The 17,906-nt window shown below is 45.7% G+C and overlaps 1 protein-coding gene across 1 annotated transcript in view; it reads left to right on the top strand.

Annotated features, from left to right (window-relative positions):
• The first annotated feature begins 1,405 nt into the window (after positions 1-1,405).
• The window catches only part of LOC131564362 (peroxidasin homolog), a 41,996-nt gene continuing 25,495 nt past the window's right edge, over positions 1,406-17,906 (top strand). The window contains exons 1-4 of the mRNA XM_058814780.1: positions 1,406-1,569; positions 9,883-9,954; positions 17,249-17,320; positions 17,558-17,629. Of these exons, the coding sequence (XP_058670763.1) occupies positions 1,406-1,569; positions 9,883-9,954; positions 17,249-17,320; positions 17,558-17,629 (380 nt within the window). The remainder of the gene's footprint in view (positions 1,570-9,882; positions 9,955-17,248; positions 17,321-17,557; positions 17,630-17,906) is intronic.

Genomic DNA, 17,906 nt, shown 5'->3' on the forward strand with positions numbered 1-17,906 from the left:
CAAGTGATGGCAGGGCAAACAGGCGATTGCCTGAGGGCTGAGTGCAGAAAGCCTGCAGGATAATTCTCTTCTATAGCTGGACAAACCAATACATCTTTTACCTTCCATGCCATGAAATTCCTTCCCTTCGTGCTACTCTTATCTGATCCCTTGTCTTGGATGACCCGTTTTTGTAAGCAGTTGGAAAGACTTGTCACAAACAGTCTCCAAATGCTCAAGTGACAGAGAATCTGAACCAGGAAGGTTTAAATGTCACTCTTGTCTTCTTTGCCATATAATTATTTTGTAGTGTACAGTACAAAGCAGATGTGCAGGTTGATGGGAAGCTTTCATTTGAGCTGCCAGGTTATGTGGGATGCTGCTGTGTTGGAAATTCCTCAGTAAAAATCCTAATATATGTTAATGCCTCCCTTGTTCTCAACACATACATTTAGGATATTGTGTAGTAATAGCTTGAAACCTAAAGATAAGCTGGTTTCACTGCAGCTTCTTTATAAAGGTGATTAATTCAACTGGAAACAAATTCTGCCTTTTGCATCACAATTTTATCTTCCAGTGGGGAGAAACAAATGGAGGACTGCATTCCCTACAGTTCAAACTCAGCTGATTTCATATTTTTTACCCCTCTTCACCCCTGAATTGCCTTGAATTTCTCAAAAACATTTTTCCAAATTACATCCTTGTTGAAAGAAATTATACTTGGTCAAAGACCTTTGAAATCAATCAGCTTTTACTCTGCCTGAGTAACTTTACAGACTCCTGGGTGGGGTTTAGTCTTTATTTGCAGTTTATTTATCTCTGTTAGTGATCTCCCTTTTAAAATCCCTTATCTGTTACATCCCATGCCCACTCAATGGTTGGAGGCATATTTTTGCTTGATGTTGTAGCTACATGTAATAGGAGCCAGCCTCCATCCTGAAAGCCTTACAGCACCATACATTTGGCAGGCTGTTAGATAAATCTCTCTCTTTAGTTTGCAGACTGTGCTAGGGCAAAAAAAAAAATTGACATAAAAACCTTGGCCCTGGATCTTTTGCATCCCAGCTCAGCCCTGGACCACGAGGTCGTGTTTCGGTCACTGTTCATGGAGGTGCACTGTGCTTTCAGAGATGCCTGAGGAGAAGATGAGGAGTTAACTTACTGTTTAAAAGAAGCAACAAGGCGAAAATAGACGAGTTTGTATTTCAGCGCCACAATCAGAGAGGGGTGGGGACAGTGTGATCTCCAGTGATGTACAGAATGGCAGAGAGGGTGGGCGGCTGGACTGTCAAACTGCCTTAATTTAATTGCAAACACATGCTGATGAGTCCCCTCCTCCTGGACCTCAGGGCTGGGAAACTTTTTTTTTTTTTTTTGTCAGCTCCCTGCAGCTCAGAATTGAGGCAAATACGCTCCAGCAAACACCATGCTGCTCAAACCTTCAGTTCTTGGGGGCTTTTTGTGTTTTCTCCTCCTGCCTGGTTTCTCGTGCTCCTGCCCCAGCCGCTGCCTGTGCTTCAGGACTACAGTGAGATGCATGCATCTGATGTTGGAAACCATCCCCGAGATCCCGCCCCAGACAAACATTCTGTGAGTAACCACTTCATTTTCCTGCCTTTCTTACCTGGCCGGTCTTTAAAAAAAAAGGAGAAAGAAGGCAAAAAGGCCAAAGGCATACTTTTTATCCGTTTTTCCCCCCCACAGAATTGTAATCCTCAAGAACTGTTTTGTGCTTTTAAAACAGAAACTGCTGCTTCTGGCATCAGTTAATTGCTAATGGGACAATCAAGGAATTGAAAAATTTAATGAGAGTAATTCCAAGCAAGCTCTGGAAGACAGTTTTGGGGAATCAAAGGTCAAAAATGTTAAACTGAGCTTATGGAAAGGAGCATAGTTTGCATTTTAGAAGGCTTTTTGTATGGGTGTAGGGGAGAGAGGAAATAGAGCAGCTCAGGCTTTTGTCTCCAGTGACACAAACACTTCCCTTATATATACAACACCATTTCAGTACTGAATTTCTAAGTACTGGTTTTCCACTTTCTACTTGAACTGTTCAAATCAAAGCTGAGGTTTATTTGGAAAGTAACAGCTGTGGCAACTCACAGAATACTGCAGAAATAAGAAGATGAGGGAGCTGGTGGCTGAATCCATTCAAACAGAAAAGGTGGAGGAAAAGGACATTGAATTCTTGGACAATCTTCAAGAGCTCTTTTTGATAGGCACAGAAGAGCATTTCCCTGTGATTCTAAACTAATCCTAAATTTAAAGGTGGCTTTAAGATGCAGTGACACGTGACAAAATCCTTCCCTCTGTGATACTCTTATCTGATCCCTTGTCTTGGATGACCTTTTTTTTGTAAGTAGCTGGAAAGACTTGTCAAAAATGAATCTTAATGCTCATCTTCCTTCAACTGCTGCCTGTTGCAAAACTTCTCCAACATGAGTTTGAGCCTTTTCCCTTTGCTTGTAACAAGTTCAATTTAATCTCAGCTGGCACATCCATACCAGCATTTCTCCCTTGAACATCTCACTGATATTGTAATGCACTTTCTCTGCTGGCAGCCAGAGGAACATGCTGTGAGCAGGATGCTGGCACTGGGCTGCTGCCATCCAGGTCTGCTGCGGTGGGTGGAGACCACAGAGGTTCTTGCATTGGTGGCCCACAGGATGAGCTCTACCCTTGCTACAGCTGCCAGAGCTTTCTCACTGCCTGGGCTGGTGCTGGGATGATTATTTGCAGTGTGACCCTGCTCTGTACCTGCTCACTGGGCAGTCTTAAATGCTCTGACAGTGATTTGCAGCATCTCTCTTCACACTCTTACCAACCTTTTTCTCCCACTTATTCCCCTGCATTTTGTAATATTAAAATATTTAAAGTACCCTGACACTGATTTTAGCAAAGTAACTTGTTGCTCCTTGTTTAAACTTAGATTTTATTGAGGGAAAGGTTTGTTCCATTGGCTGAACTGAGGTATTTCTGAGATCATTGAAGCTTAATTCCTGTTCTCTATTTGCAATGAGGCAATGTTTGCTGTCACAGTGGAGCCTGAGTTTCTGCTCGAGATTCCTGGAGTGCAGAGGGAGGGAAGTTTACTGTCTCACCAACTCTTTCCCAGTTCTGGAATGGTGTGCTCCCTCTGGCAGCAGCACACTTCATTCTCTGCACCACCTTGAATGGGAAACTGGCTTTCAAAGCATTAAAGAAATAGTACAGATGTGAGATTTTTATATCTCACAATATTACAAAGAAAGATGACTCTTCATGAACCACTATTTTTAAGATTATTTATCCATTTTATCCTCTTTTACTGCTGTCTGCATAATTATAAGCAAACCACATATTGGTGATCATAGACATAAAGAGAGATGAGCCTGGTGAGTGCTCTCTGTTGGCAGATCATGGGCCTTTGTGTGGCAAGCAAAAATCCTGACTGTCTGGCTATCTTGAAGATCTAATATATGCAAATGCATTTCCCAGCCAGTATCCCATTTGTATTTGTTATAAATAGCATTTGAGTAATTAAACTTTTTTTGAATTGTGGAAGATCAAGGAATGCTTCTTAACCAAGCCCTGACTCCTCCAGCTTTTTGGTATGTTAGTGTTTCTCCTGGGAGAACCCTTGTGTCAGACTGAACATTTGGAATTATAGCAAGAATAGGCTTGATCACGGAGTTATTCTGAGCAGAAAATGTGGGATTGGGATATTTTCCACAGTTATTCTTTGGTGTGAACAGGGCTGAGTCTGTGACTGCAGCTCCCAGCACCGATCCCAGGCTCCAGCTCGGTTCCCTCGAAGAACAGCTGCAGCTTCCAGGTGGAATTTGCTTTGAAGTTGGGAGTTTGGGACTTTCTGACCTCCGTGACTCCGTGCCACCCTCTCTAAGAATCCTGGAAGAGTGGGAAGTCTCCTGGCTGGCACAGGCTGTGCTTCGCCATTGGCAGATGGCCCCTGGGTCTGCAGCCAGCTGGCGGCACTGGAGCCGCCCATCGCCTTCCCTGAGCGATGCTGGGCTTGGCACGGAACCAGCTCCAGGATTGATGAGCTGTTACTGGCTCCTCTTGGGTCGCCATTTCCCTCCTCCCTTCCCAATCCCAGCTGGGTACAGCTGAGGATCTGGCCCAAAGTCTGGTTTTAGCAGTAGACTATTTATCCTTGGTAATGGAGACTGCTTGCTTAATCCTGAGCAGAGAATGGGATGGCAGGAACGACTACACGCGTACAGATAAGCCATAAAAATTCATGGTGTAGAGCTGCAAACGTATTTTGGCTGGTGTCTGTTCAACTGGAACACGATTATCCAGATGTGATCTGCTGGTTACTGCTGGGATTCAGGCAGTTCTTCCAGCCAGCAGCCCAGGGAAGGGAACAGCTGTGGAACATACACTCTGAAAATTTCAATAGGTCTTTAACCTCCGCTGCCATTTGTTCTGCAGTGTGACATTTAAAACAATAAACTTCCAAACGTGTGGACATGAGTAGAAGAAATCCATGGAAAGAAGTTCCCCTCTGGCTGGCAGCTAATGGATTGCAATCCAATTATCCATGGGTTTATTCTTCTTTCTGCATTATGCAGGGCACATAATGAATGAGTACTGCTGGAGAAACATAGCTGAGGGCACGGGGCAGGATCTGGGATCTGAGCACATGGCTGGCATGAACTGAAGGTGACCCAGTTGTGCACAGACCTGGTTGCTAATTGGGCAGTGTAAGCCTGGCCAGCTGGACAAGTTTTCTTTTCCTTCCTTGTTGTGCTGCTTTTGGTGCCTGCTCAGCTCCTCTCTTCCTCCTGCAGAAGGAAGGCTGGAGTAAGATAGGGTGTAGCTCTCTTGGTCTATTAATAAGCACATTTTGAGAAGGAATTTTATACGTTTGTTGGGGAAAGGTTTACTGAGCAAATGGGTTCTTGGAAATGCTGCTCTGTTTGTGGTCTCTGTCGTGTGTTTTGGGTTGAAGAAGGGATTACTCATTTCCTCTTCTGTGATAATCTTATATACAGCCATTAAATGCACACCCACACATTCTGCATGTGCCAGGTAGAATCTCTTTCTGACTTCTTTCACTGTAGTGTTTAATCCTTATTAAACCTTCTAGAGGTGACCAAGAACTTAATGTTCTATTTTTAGAAGTCTCTTCATTGGCAAGAAAATGGGGAGGGAAGGTATTTCAAATACATTTTCTTTCTAGAAACATTCCAGCATCTTTTGATGGAAGCATTCTAAGTCTTGTGATTGTAACTACCTTAAGTGTTTAAAATTCTGCTTTTACTGAACTTCCAGTGCTTCAACATCTGGTTCCCACTTGAGTATTTGTACTTTTGTTGCCCTCAACACATCCCTCTCCCTGTAGGGATACCAGGACTCTTTCCTGTTCTCTTTAAGGAGAAGTCAGTATTTTTTTGGTGAAAGAATGTGTATGTATTCTGGGTAAAAACTTTAATGATTATGCTCGTAAAAAAGTGGAAGACTGACACTTTAGCTACATGAGACTCAATATTAAAGTGTTTATTTTACTTCCTCTGAATCAGGGTCAGAACACACTTCAGGAGGAGGGAAAGTTTTCTTCCTTTGATGTATCTTGGATAAATGGTGCAAAGGAATTATGCATTAGGTTAAGAGAATCATACTGCTATGAATGCCCAAGAACAGACTCAGCTGCTTTGGGTAGGATCAGACCCTACTCTTCATCACTGTTAATAAATAATAGCTCAAATTATCTAACACTGATGAATTCAGCATCTTTTTTTGTCATCTTCCAACTTGAATACATGTTTAGGACCAAAACTGTGTTTTGGAGGTAATCCTTGGCCCTACCCTTCCTGGAAAGAGCTAAAGGGATGCCAGGTGGTATTTGAAATGATCCCACCAGGAATGAGGCACCAGCAGATCCCTCCTGCCCTGGCACTGCCCTTTCCAGCATAGCATTCCCAGCAGCTTACATGGACAGAAAAAGTGAGATCAAACCAGCTCGGTACACTGGCTGCTGGATTTTGGTCAAGTTCCTGCCCCAGCTGACGCAGAGGGAGCCCTTTACAAAACCTGACTCCTGTTTGTGGGAGCTGGAATCTTAAAAATCTGGGTTCAGGAATGCCTGTGGTAATTTTCTTAATTAAACTCTAGTGTTTCTGAATCTTCAGAATAAGTGGTGTGGCAGTGCAGCAGGGAACCACAGCCTGTTCTGCAGCGTGAGGCTCCCTGCAGCTGCTCGCTCTCCACTGTTTCAGCCATGATCCCATCATTTCATTTCCTTGTATCTCCATGCTCAACATATTTTCCTTCCTCTTCGCTCTTTGAACAGCCAGATCTTGATGTCTTGAGCTGGTAAGGCCCAAAATAGCCAGGACTTGGAGAATCCCCAGCCCTGAGCCTCCCCATGGCCTCCTCATCTGCCTCTCAGGGCTGGCAGGGCTCAGCTGTCCATGTAAGGGGCTCTGGGATGAAGGCTGTCATTTATTGAAGCCACTTGGGGACTCGTGTGGGACAGGAACATTCCTGAGCTGGGGAGCTGATGACAGTGAGTCTGGAGCTCTTCATTTCCATCTAAGCAAGGCAGTTTTCCCTTCCTGCCAGGACTGGAGTGGTTTGGCAGGACTGGGGAACCTGCAGAGCTGACTCTGATGTTGTGCAGATAAATGTGAGGAACGAGCATCTTTCTGATAAATGTCCTGGCTCTTCTTGTACGGTGGAAACTTGTCCTATAGGATATTTTTATAGGATGTCTTTCACGCCCTCCCTTCCTCTGGAAACACTGGGAGGAACTTCAACACCTAATAATCTCTGTAAAAGCACCTTTACTCTCTGTGTCATTGTTGGTGGTGATTGTGTGGCTGCCACTTTCCAACCAGTTCTGGGCAGAACTGTCAGCATCACTGCTGTGCACAGCGCTGGGAGCACAAAGGATTCTTCAATGACACAAAAACCCAGTAATTTCCACAGAACTGCAGTAAAACGCCTCTTGTAGCTAATTATCTGCTTAGTTAACATAGTAATACATGAGTCTGTGAAAGCCTAAATAGATTAAACAGAAGTGGAAGTTTCTTGTAAAAGCCATTGATTGCTTTATGTGCTAATCACTGATAATTATTTAACAGAAGGCTTGCAGGGATGATTGTTCTGATAGCAGCTGAGAGGCTCACACTGTGTAATTCTGTAAAGATCCATTTCCCCATCCATGTGCAAATTCTGGCATTTTTTGTAGTCTCTGTCAATAATTCCCCAAATTCAGAAAAGGTGGCTGATTTCTATAGCAGATCCAGGATTATCCACACATCCCAGGTCACTTCCCTGTCAGAGCATGAGGGCTTGGTGGGATTTAAAGCAGAGCCAGTCAAACTGGTGTTGTCCAGAGGGATCTGTGTTGGGTGATGCTGCTGTCCCAGGCCTCCTCTCTGTGTGAAGGCAGATGAGCATCCAGAATCCTTTAGCAGCAGCTGTTCCTTGTGGGAAGGTCGTTTGTAATCCCAGACTGCCACCCTTGAAATCATAGGGGAGAGTTAAATCACGGGGGATTATTTTTCCCCCCCATTTTTCGAATTCCCGGGTGGAAAGCAGTGGGCAGGAGGGAGGGAGCCCAGCTGCTGTGGTGTGGGGCAGCTGCCCTGGGAGGGGCTCTGTGGTGAGTCCCTGTAAAAAACACATTTGTTCCTGAGCAGAAACGTGAACTTCCAGAGTGAGTGCCCTGGGAATAGAGAGGAACAAGTGTTTCTGTGGGAGAGGAGACAAACTCAGTGGGGAATGCTCTCAATCAAACACGTTCAAGCCAGGGATTCCCAGTGCAGCCCTTTGCCGCTGGCGATGCTTTAGGCTGAGGCAAGGTCTGGAGTGAAAATGCCAAGGATGAGCCAAAGTATTGGAGTTATTATATAGTAAAGAGGAATATGCAGGTTCCTCTGCATGCCCAGGGACATCAACACTGGTACCTTTTGATGCTGTCTGGGGTACAGGGGCAGAATAGCCTGGTCCATGCTCCAGGGCAGAATCCACCTTCCTAAACCATGTGTGGCTAATGCCTGTCTCACCTAAAGTGCACTGGGTGTTTTATGAGCCTTGCTAATTCAGATATTTTAAAAAAACCCTTGAATCTGCAGTTTCAGTCAGTGACTATTTGCCCTTTCTATTTGTAGCAATTTCCTGCCATAGTTATTTTATCTATGGTTAAATAAGCAATTTCAGTTCTTTTCATTGTCGTGTTTTCTAAACTTCATATCATTCCCATTGCTTTATTTTGGACTCTCTCCAGTTATTTCACATCATTCCTTGAAATGAAGTGCTCAGAGAAGGGATGCAGTGTTTCTGTTCCATTTTTGTCTGTGGGGAAAGCTGTTGCCTTTGTGATGGAAAGCAAACCCAAAAGAACTTGCCAAAGGACTGAAAGATAGCTGAGGTCCAGAGAATCCTCTAAAGGCTTTACCTGGAACATAAAACAGAAGAAAAATTAAAATATTTCATTAAAACAATGAGCTAAGCTTTATTACATGCTCCTTGGGGGTGGTGTAGTTTAAAAAGAACGGTAGTTCTGTGTGGTTTAAAGGACTGCAGTTGTCTGAGGCTTTATGTCCCCACCTGCAGCCTGTGACCCAAAATTGGATTTTCCATTTCACTGCCTTCCCTGAGCATGGCCAGCTGCAGCCCTGACCCCTGTGTGTTCCTCCCATGTATTTATAATGTTCCCTGTTACCTGCAGCCTGCACTAATTACAGGGCCCTTTACACCCCCCCAGAGCAGCACGGTTGGTGTTTGTGCATTGCAGGCTGTAAATCAAATTTGCCTTTCTTCACCTTTTCTCCTGGTCTTTCCTCGTTTCCTTTTAACGAGGCCATGGAGAAGAGGCAGCACAGTGAGCTGTCACTGCTGCCAGGGTTTAATTGTGTCTGGCTTCGTGGTGGCAGCCGTTGCCTGAAAAATCCATAAAGATACCCTCAAATTCACATTGACAGGGAAGAAAGATGCAGAACTCCCTCTGAGAAAAAAGGGGCAAGAAATGCACATTTGAAGCAACGCAAGTTAAACCCAACATTTTCTGCCTAAAAAGTAAGAAAATTTATAATGATTTTTTTTAGCATAGAATGACTACGTTTTGCAAACTGCTTTTTTCGTCTTAAAGAAAATGCCCTTAAAAGGCTGCCTTAACATGGAAAAATATCTGTGTATTCCCTAAATGTGATAGATCAAGCAGTGCAGGAGAAAAAAAAATACACTTCAGTGTGTGCTTTGGACAGAAACTTGCAGCAATCCCCATTTGTCAGCTTTTGTGATTTGTTATAATACACTGGGCCATGCAAGGTGCCAAATCAATGCACCACGTTCCCTATAGATGTGTTTATCCTTGGTTAACCAGGTTAAACCACTTAGCTCTTATTTCATTATCCCATTAGCAAGCCAAACCCCATGGTTTTGGGTTCCAAGCTGATGTAGTTCCATGGGCAGCCCTTGAAATTTGCCAGAATCCCCTGGACTCCAGTAATTCTAATTGCAGTTGGCACAGATCTGAAATGCAGGCAGAGATAAGCTGTTGTAAGTCTTGGAGCATTGCAGAGCAAAATGGGAAATTCTTGTTATATGAGGTTATTTGAGCAGATTTAACCATTGTAAGGCAGAGACAGTTTTAGTAGGGAGCTAAATCATCCACTTGATGATGTGTGTTTCTCTATAAATCAGGATGAGATGCAAGAGTAATTGCATGTGAACTTGGGGTGTTTTGCTGCAGACTCTTTTCTCATGGGAATGATTCCTTGACTCCTTTTAGTGTCTGGTTTTCTGTGGAATCAGAATAAAGAATTTTAGCACTATAGGCTTGTCCCAGCTTTTGCCTGACTCTACAGACAAGAGCAGACCCCAACCATTGTCCCTTATCCTTCTCCACTCCCTTCCCTGCTCTAATGGCTTGTTTATATCCTCTGCTTTTAGAGATTTACGCTTCAACCACATCAAGGAGATACAACCTGGAGCCTTCAGAAGACTGAAGAACCTCAACACACTGTAAGTTGCACTTCAAGGATATCCATTTATTACTTGTGTTAGTACTGTCCCCTAACGTGGCTTGAAGGTGGCCTTGGGATTTTATTTATTTCAGTCAAGTCGTGCATATCCAGCCAAAGCTTTAAAATTCCCTCTGTTCCACCCTGTGTCATGTTTCTTTTTTTAAAAAATGTGGTGTTTAATAACTTTCATTATTCACAATTAAGTTCTCTGCTTAAAAATAAAATATAATGAGCTCTAGCGCTGACAGAAGATGTTTGAGCAGGTATGGCCTTAGAGTAGCCCATAAAAGAAGTTCTCATCTGGTATCAAGACAGTGGAGGGGTGGATTAAAATCATCTTCCTTTCCATGGTCTCCTCTAACTCATGAACCACATCAGTTGCTCTGTGTGAGTTCCACTGAGCATCCTTCAAATGCCATCTTTCCCTTTTCCCTAGAAGAGGTGCCTACATCTGCCCTATCCAGGTAGGAATGGGGGTGCAAAGCTGCCCCTCCAGCCTTGTATCACACTCTCATCACTGCTCACACTGCTGCCCTAACCAGCTTCTCACTCTTCCCAAGGGAAACCCTGGGATTCTCTGCTCCTTCTGGCTGCTGCAGGGCTGAGGGCTTGGAGACAGATCTGAGAGCATCTGCACCCCATAGCCAAGGAGCTGCAAACACCCCAGCTCCCAGATCAGAACCAGCAGCTGTGTCAGCACTGCACTGTGCTGGATGCAGTTGGGATGTTGGGGCTCAGATGTAATTACTCGCGCTGTGACGTGGTGCTAACAGCCACAGGATTTCCAGGTCCAGGCTGAAATTCCTCAGTGAGGCAAAGCAGCTCCTTTGGGAACCTGGCAGATGTTCATACATCCATGATCTCAAATGGTAGCAGAAATTCAGGTTGTCTTTTTCTCTCTGGCCTTGAGTGATCTGAAGTCCCTGATCCTGTGAAGGTGGCAGACCTGGGCAATAAGGCATTCAGTCAACACGAAGCAGTTGTAGGAAAAATGGGATTTGGGATTACAGCAGGACTTTATTATTGAGACCTGCTGAAGTGTTATCCTTGAAAAATCAGCATTTGCCCAAGATCCTTGCAATCTGTGTCTGGGGCTGAGTGGCCAAGCCATGAGTGCAGGATGCTCAGAGTACCCTGGCTGTGGCTCAAATGGACTGCTCAAAAACTTTACTGCCACTGGTGCTGTTCATCCAGAACAGCCCAGGTTAGTCTCTCAAACAACAGTGTGTGGCACTTAGTTGCCAAAAATAATAGAGAAGAAAGGATGGTTTGGATGGATTTCTGTCATTTGAGATAGGGTCAGATACAGCGAGAAATGAGAGAACACTATCTAGAGAGATAATAGAGTCCAAATCTGCAGGGTTTTGTCTTATCACCAAGCTCTGCTGAGGCCTCTTGATCTCCAGCCCTGCTCTTCCACCCCTGGAGCTCTCCTGAGTGAGGAAACAGAGGGTTCCAGCTGATGTCAGATCAGTGTGCTGCAGGCAGATGTTTGGCAGCAGCTCCCAGGACCACCGGGCGAGTTCCAGCAGAGCCCTGGGGAAAAGGAGGATGCTGGCAGGGCTTCACTGGGACAGGGGCTCCACCCAGCCTGCTGAGCTCTGTAAGGGTCCCAATTCCTGCCCTGCCAGCTCCTTGGACTGGGCAGCTCTCAGACCTCTGCAGGATTTTGCTTCTGTCTTCTGACTCCTCCACTCTGTGCAGAGTAGATACAGACAGAGCCAGGCTGAGGAGAAGGACCTGACTCTCTCTCTAACACCTGTTTGTGCTCCACAAATGTCTCCAGTTCTTTTTCCTTTCTGTCTCCTGGACTGAGACCTCAAGGACAGCAAGTCATGAACAGATATTAGAGGGAATAGTCAAGAATGCACCCCTGCCATCCCTGAGCTCATGATTTGGGATGCCAGGGCAGAAAGAACAGCGTGTTTTCACAGATGGTGGGCAGACACTCCTGCTTTTCCTAAACAGTGTCCTGTGGCCATTGTCAGAGCTGGAATACTGGACCAGGTGAAACACTGCTCCAACAAAACCGCATTTTTATACTTGCATTCTGAAAATCAACCTGATTTGCCAAGGAAACCTTTCCATTTAGTACTTCTTATGCTTAGTTGTATTTCCTTATCTGGCCAGCAGACTGGAGCACTCAGTTATTCTCACACTTGTAATAAACTCCCACAGCTGAGGAGTTTGATAACTGACTGACAGAACATTGGACCTCACACTCCTGAAGGAAATTTCTCTCCAGGAACTTTGGTTTGTCCAATTCCCACATCAAAACTGACAAGAGCTGAAGAATTTGCTGGTGTTTCTTAGATGGTAAATTTTGCCTGACGACTTAGATAGTGTTTCAAGTGATAAAGAGAATAAATCCTTTAAAATCCCTGAGAGACTTCCTGGGAAAATTTGTCCAGAAAATTTGGAGTGAGAAGTTTGGAAGATAAAATAGCTCAGGTTCCATGTGCAGAGATCTGAGCTTGCAGCTTTCTGCCATTGAATTTAAATAAATCTTCCATAAGCAAATAAATGTTTTTAAAAGAGCTTCTCCCACTAATGGCAGAGGAAGAGCAACAGATTCTGGTGAAGCTTCTGTTCTCCATCTCCTTTAGGGCAGGGTGGCTGTTCTGTGTCCAAGTTTGACAGTTTATAAACCACCCTGAAAAGGAAACCTTTGTAGCCTGTGTTGGATGCAGGGAGATGGGTTGAGATGCTGACAGGAGAGCAGCCTGTGTGGATGTCCAGTGGGGCTGTTCAACAGCTCAGACCCTTCCCTCTGCTTTCTTCTGATGTGGGAGATTTGACAAATCACAGAGCACTACTTTAGCATTAAAAACAGGAGCTTTGTGTGTGGAAGAGTCACAGTCACTGTGGGCACTCCTGGTGCAGCACCACAGGGAATGAATGAGCAGTTAACCCAAATCCTGCACCACTGGGAACTTCCTGTGCGCAGGTGGAGAAGTTCTTTTGGGCTGAACATCTCAGAGAGTTGTAAGATTTCCTTGTCCCCTCCAGCTGGCTCTGCTCTGTTCCCATCTGTGCTGACGGTGCTGGGCAGTTTTAAACTCTTAATATTTCCCCTTGGTACCAAAAAAAAACCAAAGTAGCAGGGAGAGTGAGGCAAACCGCTCATGTATGGCATCCCCAGCTCCCCCAGGTCCAGCTGCAGTTTGCCATCACTTGCTGCATGGCTGAAGCCAGCATTAGCTCAGAGCAGGTGCTGTGGGAGAGAGAGGAAATGCTGTGGGCCCATGGTGAGGCACAGCCTCTCCCTGCTTCCCAGTTTCTGCTCCTTTAGGTCATTTCTGGGTGGGGATGGATGATGACAGCCCTGACTTCCCAGGGAGTCAGTGCTGCCCTGTCAATCCCTTTGGTTCCCTGCTGTATTTTCACAGGGTTGCTGCTCCCTGGGTCTCTCCAGCATCCCCCATAGAAGTGTCCAAGCCAGGGACCAAAGTTTCTTTACACCCCCAGTGTGTATTTTGGTATTCCTGAGGCACCCTGGAGAACAGGGACTCTGTGGAGACCACATTGCTTGTGCCTCTGCCTGGCCCTTTGCCCTGCCACTGCTCACATCATGTTTCTCTTTCTGCTCAGGTGAGAGCAAAACATTCCTGGTGAGTCCTGCAGCTCTGCTTTAGGTGCTGCTGCTGGTGAAGAGTCTGAGAGTGAACAGAGCAGCAATGTGGAGTTTCTGTCTTTTACTCTCTAGTAACTGCTGAGAGAATGTGCTCCTGCCAGCAAGGAGGGGATGTCAGAGCCTGCCTGGATCTCAGAATAAAAGTTCTTCCCTTAAATATGGGAAATAACTATTCCAGATCATTCTGTCAACAAGGGGGAATGTGTGGTTGAACATAAAACTCCGTTTTTCTCCCCCTCTAAATACACTACGTGATGATTTCTATTAGTGGTGTGAGGAAAAAAATGGCTGTTTTGTCACAATGACTGCAGCATGTGGATTGTCAAATGAAAGGAGGAAAGAGAACATGGTTTGAGTCTGAATTCTGTCCTGTCACATCATTTAATACATTCTTCAAAACAGAAAACCACTCATTTAATGGAACTTAAGCCTGTGCCTGGAAACCTAGAGAGAGGGTGGGGAAGGAGAAAGGAGAGGCAGTCACACATAAAATCTAGAGGAAACTGAATGTAAAATGTTCTCCTGGTGAATCTGGGCCAGATCTCATGGTGCTTGTATATCTCAAACATCCCAGAAGAGTCTGGCAGGAATAAAACCTGTGTGAGTTCTCCTACTCATGTGGAGTCCAGTTCATGGGGCATGAAGGGAAATGCCCCATCCTATTGCCAGGAAATGTGCTTCTGGTACCTTTAATTTAGCCTGGTTTGCTACAGGGTGTGGTTAAGATAATGAGGGAGATAATTGTCTTCCCAGCCTCGGTCTGCCATTTATTCCCAGCAGATCTGGGTCCCAGCTTTCAGCCCTCTAAGGGCAGCAGGAATTTGGGCATTTTTGCTGTGGATGGCAGCTGGGACAATAGCCAGGCCATGGCAGGATTTGGCACACTGCTCTGCCTGGTGAATTGCAGAGGAGTCAGGGAGCAGACAGCTGTGCAGGAGCCATCCAAACTCTCTCTAGGAGCCAGCTGTGCTGCTTTGTCCATGGATTTCTCTGAAAGCAGCAGTTTGGAATAAGTGGGCTATTGTGGACTTCATCATTATCTCACTTTCCAGTGTTTTCCAGGACTTATCCTTCCATTACAATGGGGAATCCTGAGACAGGAAGCAGAGATGACTTCTTCCATGCACTTATTATTCCTAAATCAGGCAATGAACAAGTTTTTAAGTATCAGACGATGAGATAAGAGCCCTGCATGCTGCTTGCCATCTGAACTTCCAGGATTCATCTAATTTGGCTGGCTCAGTGATTACACTCCCTTGAACTGTACAAAATAGCCAAGACAACAAAACAGACTGGGATAATGCTTTTAAATAGCCCCAAAACACAGCCAGACAACATGATGGAATTTGAAATCCCAATGGAGATCAGTCCTGGTCTGAACTCTGAGCATTAAAGACAACAATCAGCAAAGGGCTGCAGGCTGTGCTGCTGCACGGGGCTGCTCAGGCTGTTGGTGTGACCCTGCTCACCTGGTCAGTGCCACCTGTCCCCTGGCAGGCAAATGGCCAATGCAGGTGTGTGCCAGCTGCTCACATCTGTGGCAATGATGCTCAGAACTGGGGCCAGGGCTCCGATAACAGAGCAGGAGCTGCCTGGTCCTGCTCTGGCCAGAGATGGAAGCTGATGGGGCAGGGAGGGAAGCAGGGCTGGTGCCTGGGTTGTCTTTGTCTTGTGGGTAAATAGGCAAAAGCTCCCTCCCACACTGCCCTCAGGCAGTCACTGCCAGCCCTGGGGTGTTCAGTCATCAAATAAGCTTTGGGGTTGATGCTCAGGGACTGTATTTCCACTCAGCATAGCTGGCTGTCAAAGCAGGATGGTGTGTTCCAAGGACTTGACATCATTTTTGCATCCTTAGGAGTGAGCCCGGGCTGTTTGACCTCGGCTGTGTGTGTGGAGCTGTTGCTTCCAGCTGTGCAGGAGCTTTCCAGCCTCCTCTGCCTCAACCCAGCCCTGGGCTGTGCACCCTGGCAGTGGCACCCACACCCCTGCTCCAGGCAGGATGGGCAAATCCAGGGCAATGAGGCTTTTCTCAACCCCTCACTCGTTGCCTGATGTACAAAGTTGTTTGCTCTTGAGTTTCTCACATGCTTTTTCTGACCCTCAGTGTAATTCTCCACCTGAGAAAAAGGCGGTGGAAAGCTCCATCAGCTGCCTGGAGAGAACTTGTGAAGCTGCCATCACATGTGTGTGTGCTTCTGACATCTTCTATCTCTTCTGTGATCCTTGAGGTGTTTGATTTCACCTTCATCTTCTTTTCCCACAAGTTTTTTACCCTTTCTCCCCATCTCTTTGTCTTTTCTCTCCATCCTTTACCTACACAATCTTGGTTTTGACCAGGAAAAGACCTTGGCTTGTAATGACAGAGGCTTGGTTGCTCTTTTTTGTCCAGAAAAGCAGAAAATTGGGTTTTGCTGCAGGGAAAGTGCTGAACTGTCTTCTCACCTGCTGCCTGGTGGCAGATTGTTCCTGAGGAGCAGATCTATGGCAAAAATCAGCTTGTAAAATGCACATCCAGCACATGTATTTAATGTGACCCAATGCAGTAAGGTCTGGCTGCTTGCACAGAAATTGCTGTTTTTCCTGCAACACCTGAAAAAGAAATCTTTACAGGACAGAGTCACAAATTCCCTCTCTGCCCACAGCTCCATTTAGGAAATTTAAAAACGAGTGGTGCCTGTTGAAATCCTTGCTCTGGGCTGTTCAGCACTAAAAACTCCACCAGCTCTGAGCTTTGCCAGACCTGAACCTCAGTGAGAGCCACAGCGAGGGACCTGTGGGAGTGCAGCCACGAGGAGCAGCTCACTCTGTGTGTTAGGGAGCTATTTATAAGTGATTTATTGTGTTTTCTCAGTGCTGGGCTTGGCAGGGGCTGCAGCAGAGCTCTGCAGGGCTCAGCTCTGTGGTTCCACTGCTGCACAGCGTGGCTCTCGCAGAGCTGGGCTCTTCCTGGTCACTGGCACCAGCCTTCAGCTGCACACACAGCCATGGCAACTGCACACACCAGTGTCACACGGCTCTCCAGTGCCACGTGGCCCAGAGGTTTTGGATTAAAATCTGGCACAAAGCTCCTGAGATCGAAAGAGGTTGTCTGTGAGCAGCCTCAGGACTCAACGTTGAATTTATTTCTTATTTGTGGGTATCAGTTACAAAGTGATTAGAGCAAAGCTATTAGCATTTTGTGGCTCCTATAACTCCACTGGGAACTGGTGTTTTAAACTGCATTTTTACTTCTAAAAACTGGCTCTGCACTCCCCTGCTCACTTGTTGAACACAACCAGGCACCTCCAAAACCCACTGTGGTTGTACGAGAGTGGCAGCAATGATTTAATATCTTACTCCCCACTGCTTCTTTCTGCCTGTCTCCCATCCCCTCATCCCTTTCCTGGATGAATTTGTCACTTTGGGATGAAAACTGTGGCAAAAGATAAGGAAAATACTTTGAACACTGCAATATTGGAAGTGGCACCTCTGGGTGAGAAACCTTCTCACTGCCTTGGCTGGTGTGAGGACCCAAACCCTGACTTGCTAACCCCATTAAATCTTTAATTCTGTGACACCTGGGCTCAGAATTTTTCAGTGGGCATCCAAGAACAGAAATGCCACAAATCTCACACGTGCTGACTTCACCAGCTGAGTTTTTCTTTCTTGATTTGAACAGGCTGCTGAACAACAACCAGATAAAACAAATTGTGAGAAGATCCTTTGAAGATCTGGAGAACCTGAAATACCTGTGAGTTGGTGGCTCAATAATTTCTTGATCTCTTCAAAATCTAGCTACCCACTTTTAATATTTGCCAGTCAAGGATGTACTGTTTGGAGTTGAGTGTCAGAGCTATAAAACATTGCCCTTGAACCCAGGCAGCAAGTTCTGCTTTGAGTAGAGGGTCATTGCTGTTTCTTGTGACTTTTGAGAACACAACTGCTGATCAGTTCCCCTGATGCTATTTCCTTTCTCTCCTTTTGAAAGCTACCTTTATAAAAATGAAATCCAGAGCATCCAGCAACATGCCTTCCATGGGCTGCATTCCCTGGAGCAGCTGTAAGTACAGATGAGCCTTGTTTGCATGCTGTGCTGCCAGGCTTGGGGAGCAGCAGGCATTTAGCAAGGGGTAGGATGGAGCTGCTGCTCTTTCCTCATCCAGATCACCAGACTACACTGGGTTCATTGCAAACCAGCTGTTCAGGGTATTGGTTTTGGTTAGTTAGAGCTGAGCTCTCTTCCTACTGGTGTTCCGTGTGTTTTCTCCTGCACCCAAATCTCTGGAGCATAGAAGAACCCAGCTGTGCTTCTGATGGCCTTTATTTCCAAGGACCTT

The sequence above is a fragment of the Ammospiza caudacuta genome, chromosome 15 (assembly GCF_027887145.1).
Source record: "Ammospiza caudacuta isolate bAmmCau1 chromosome 15, bAmmCau1.pri, whole genome shotgun sequence".
Taxonomy (NCBI): domain Eukaryota; kingdom Metazoa; phylum Chordata; class Aves; order Passeriformes; family Passerellidae; genus Ammospiza; species Ammospiza caudacuta.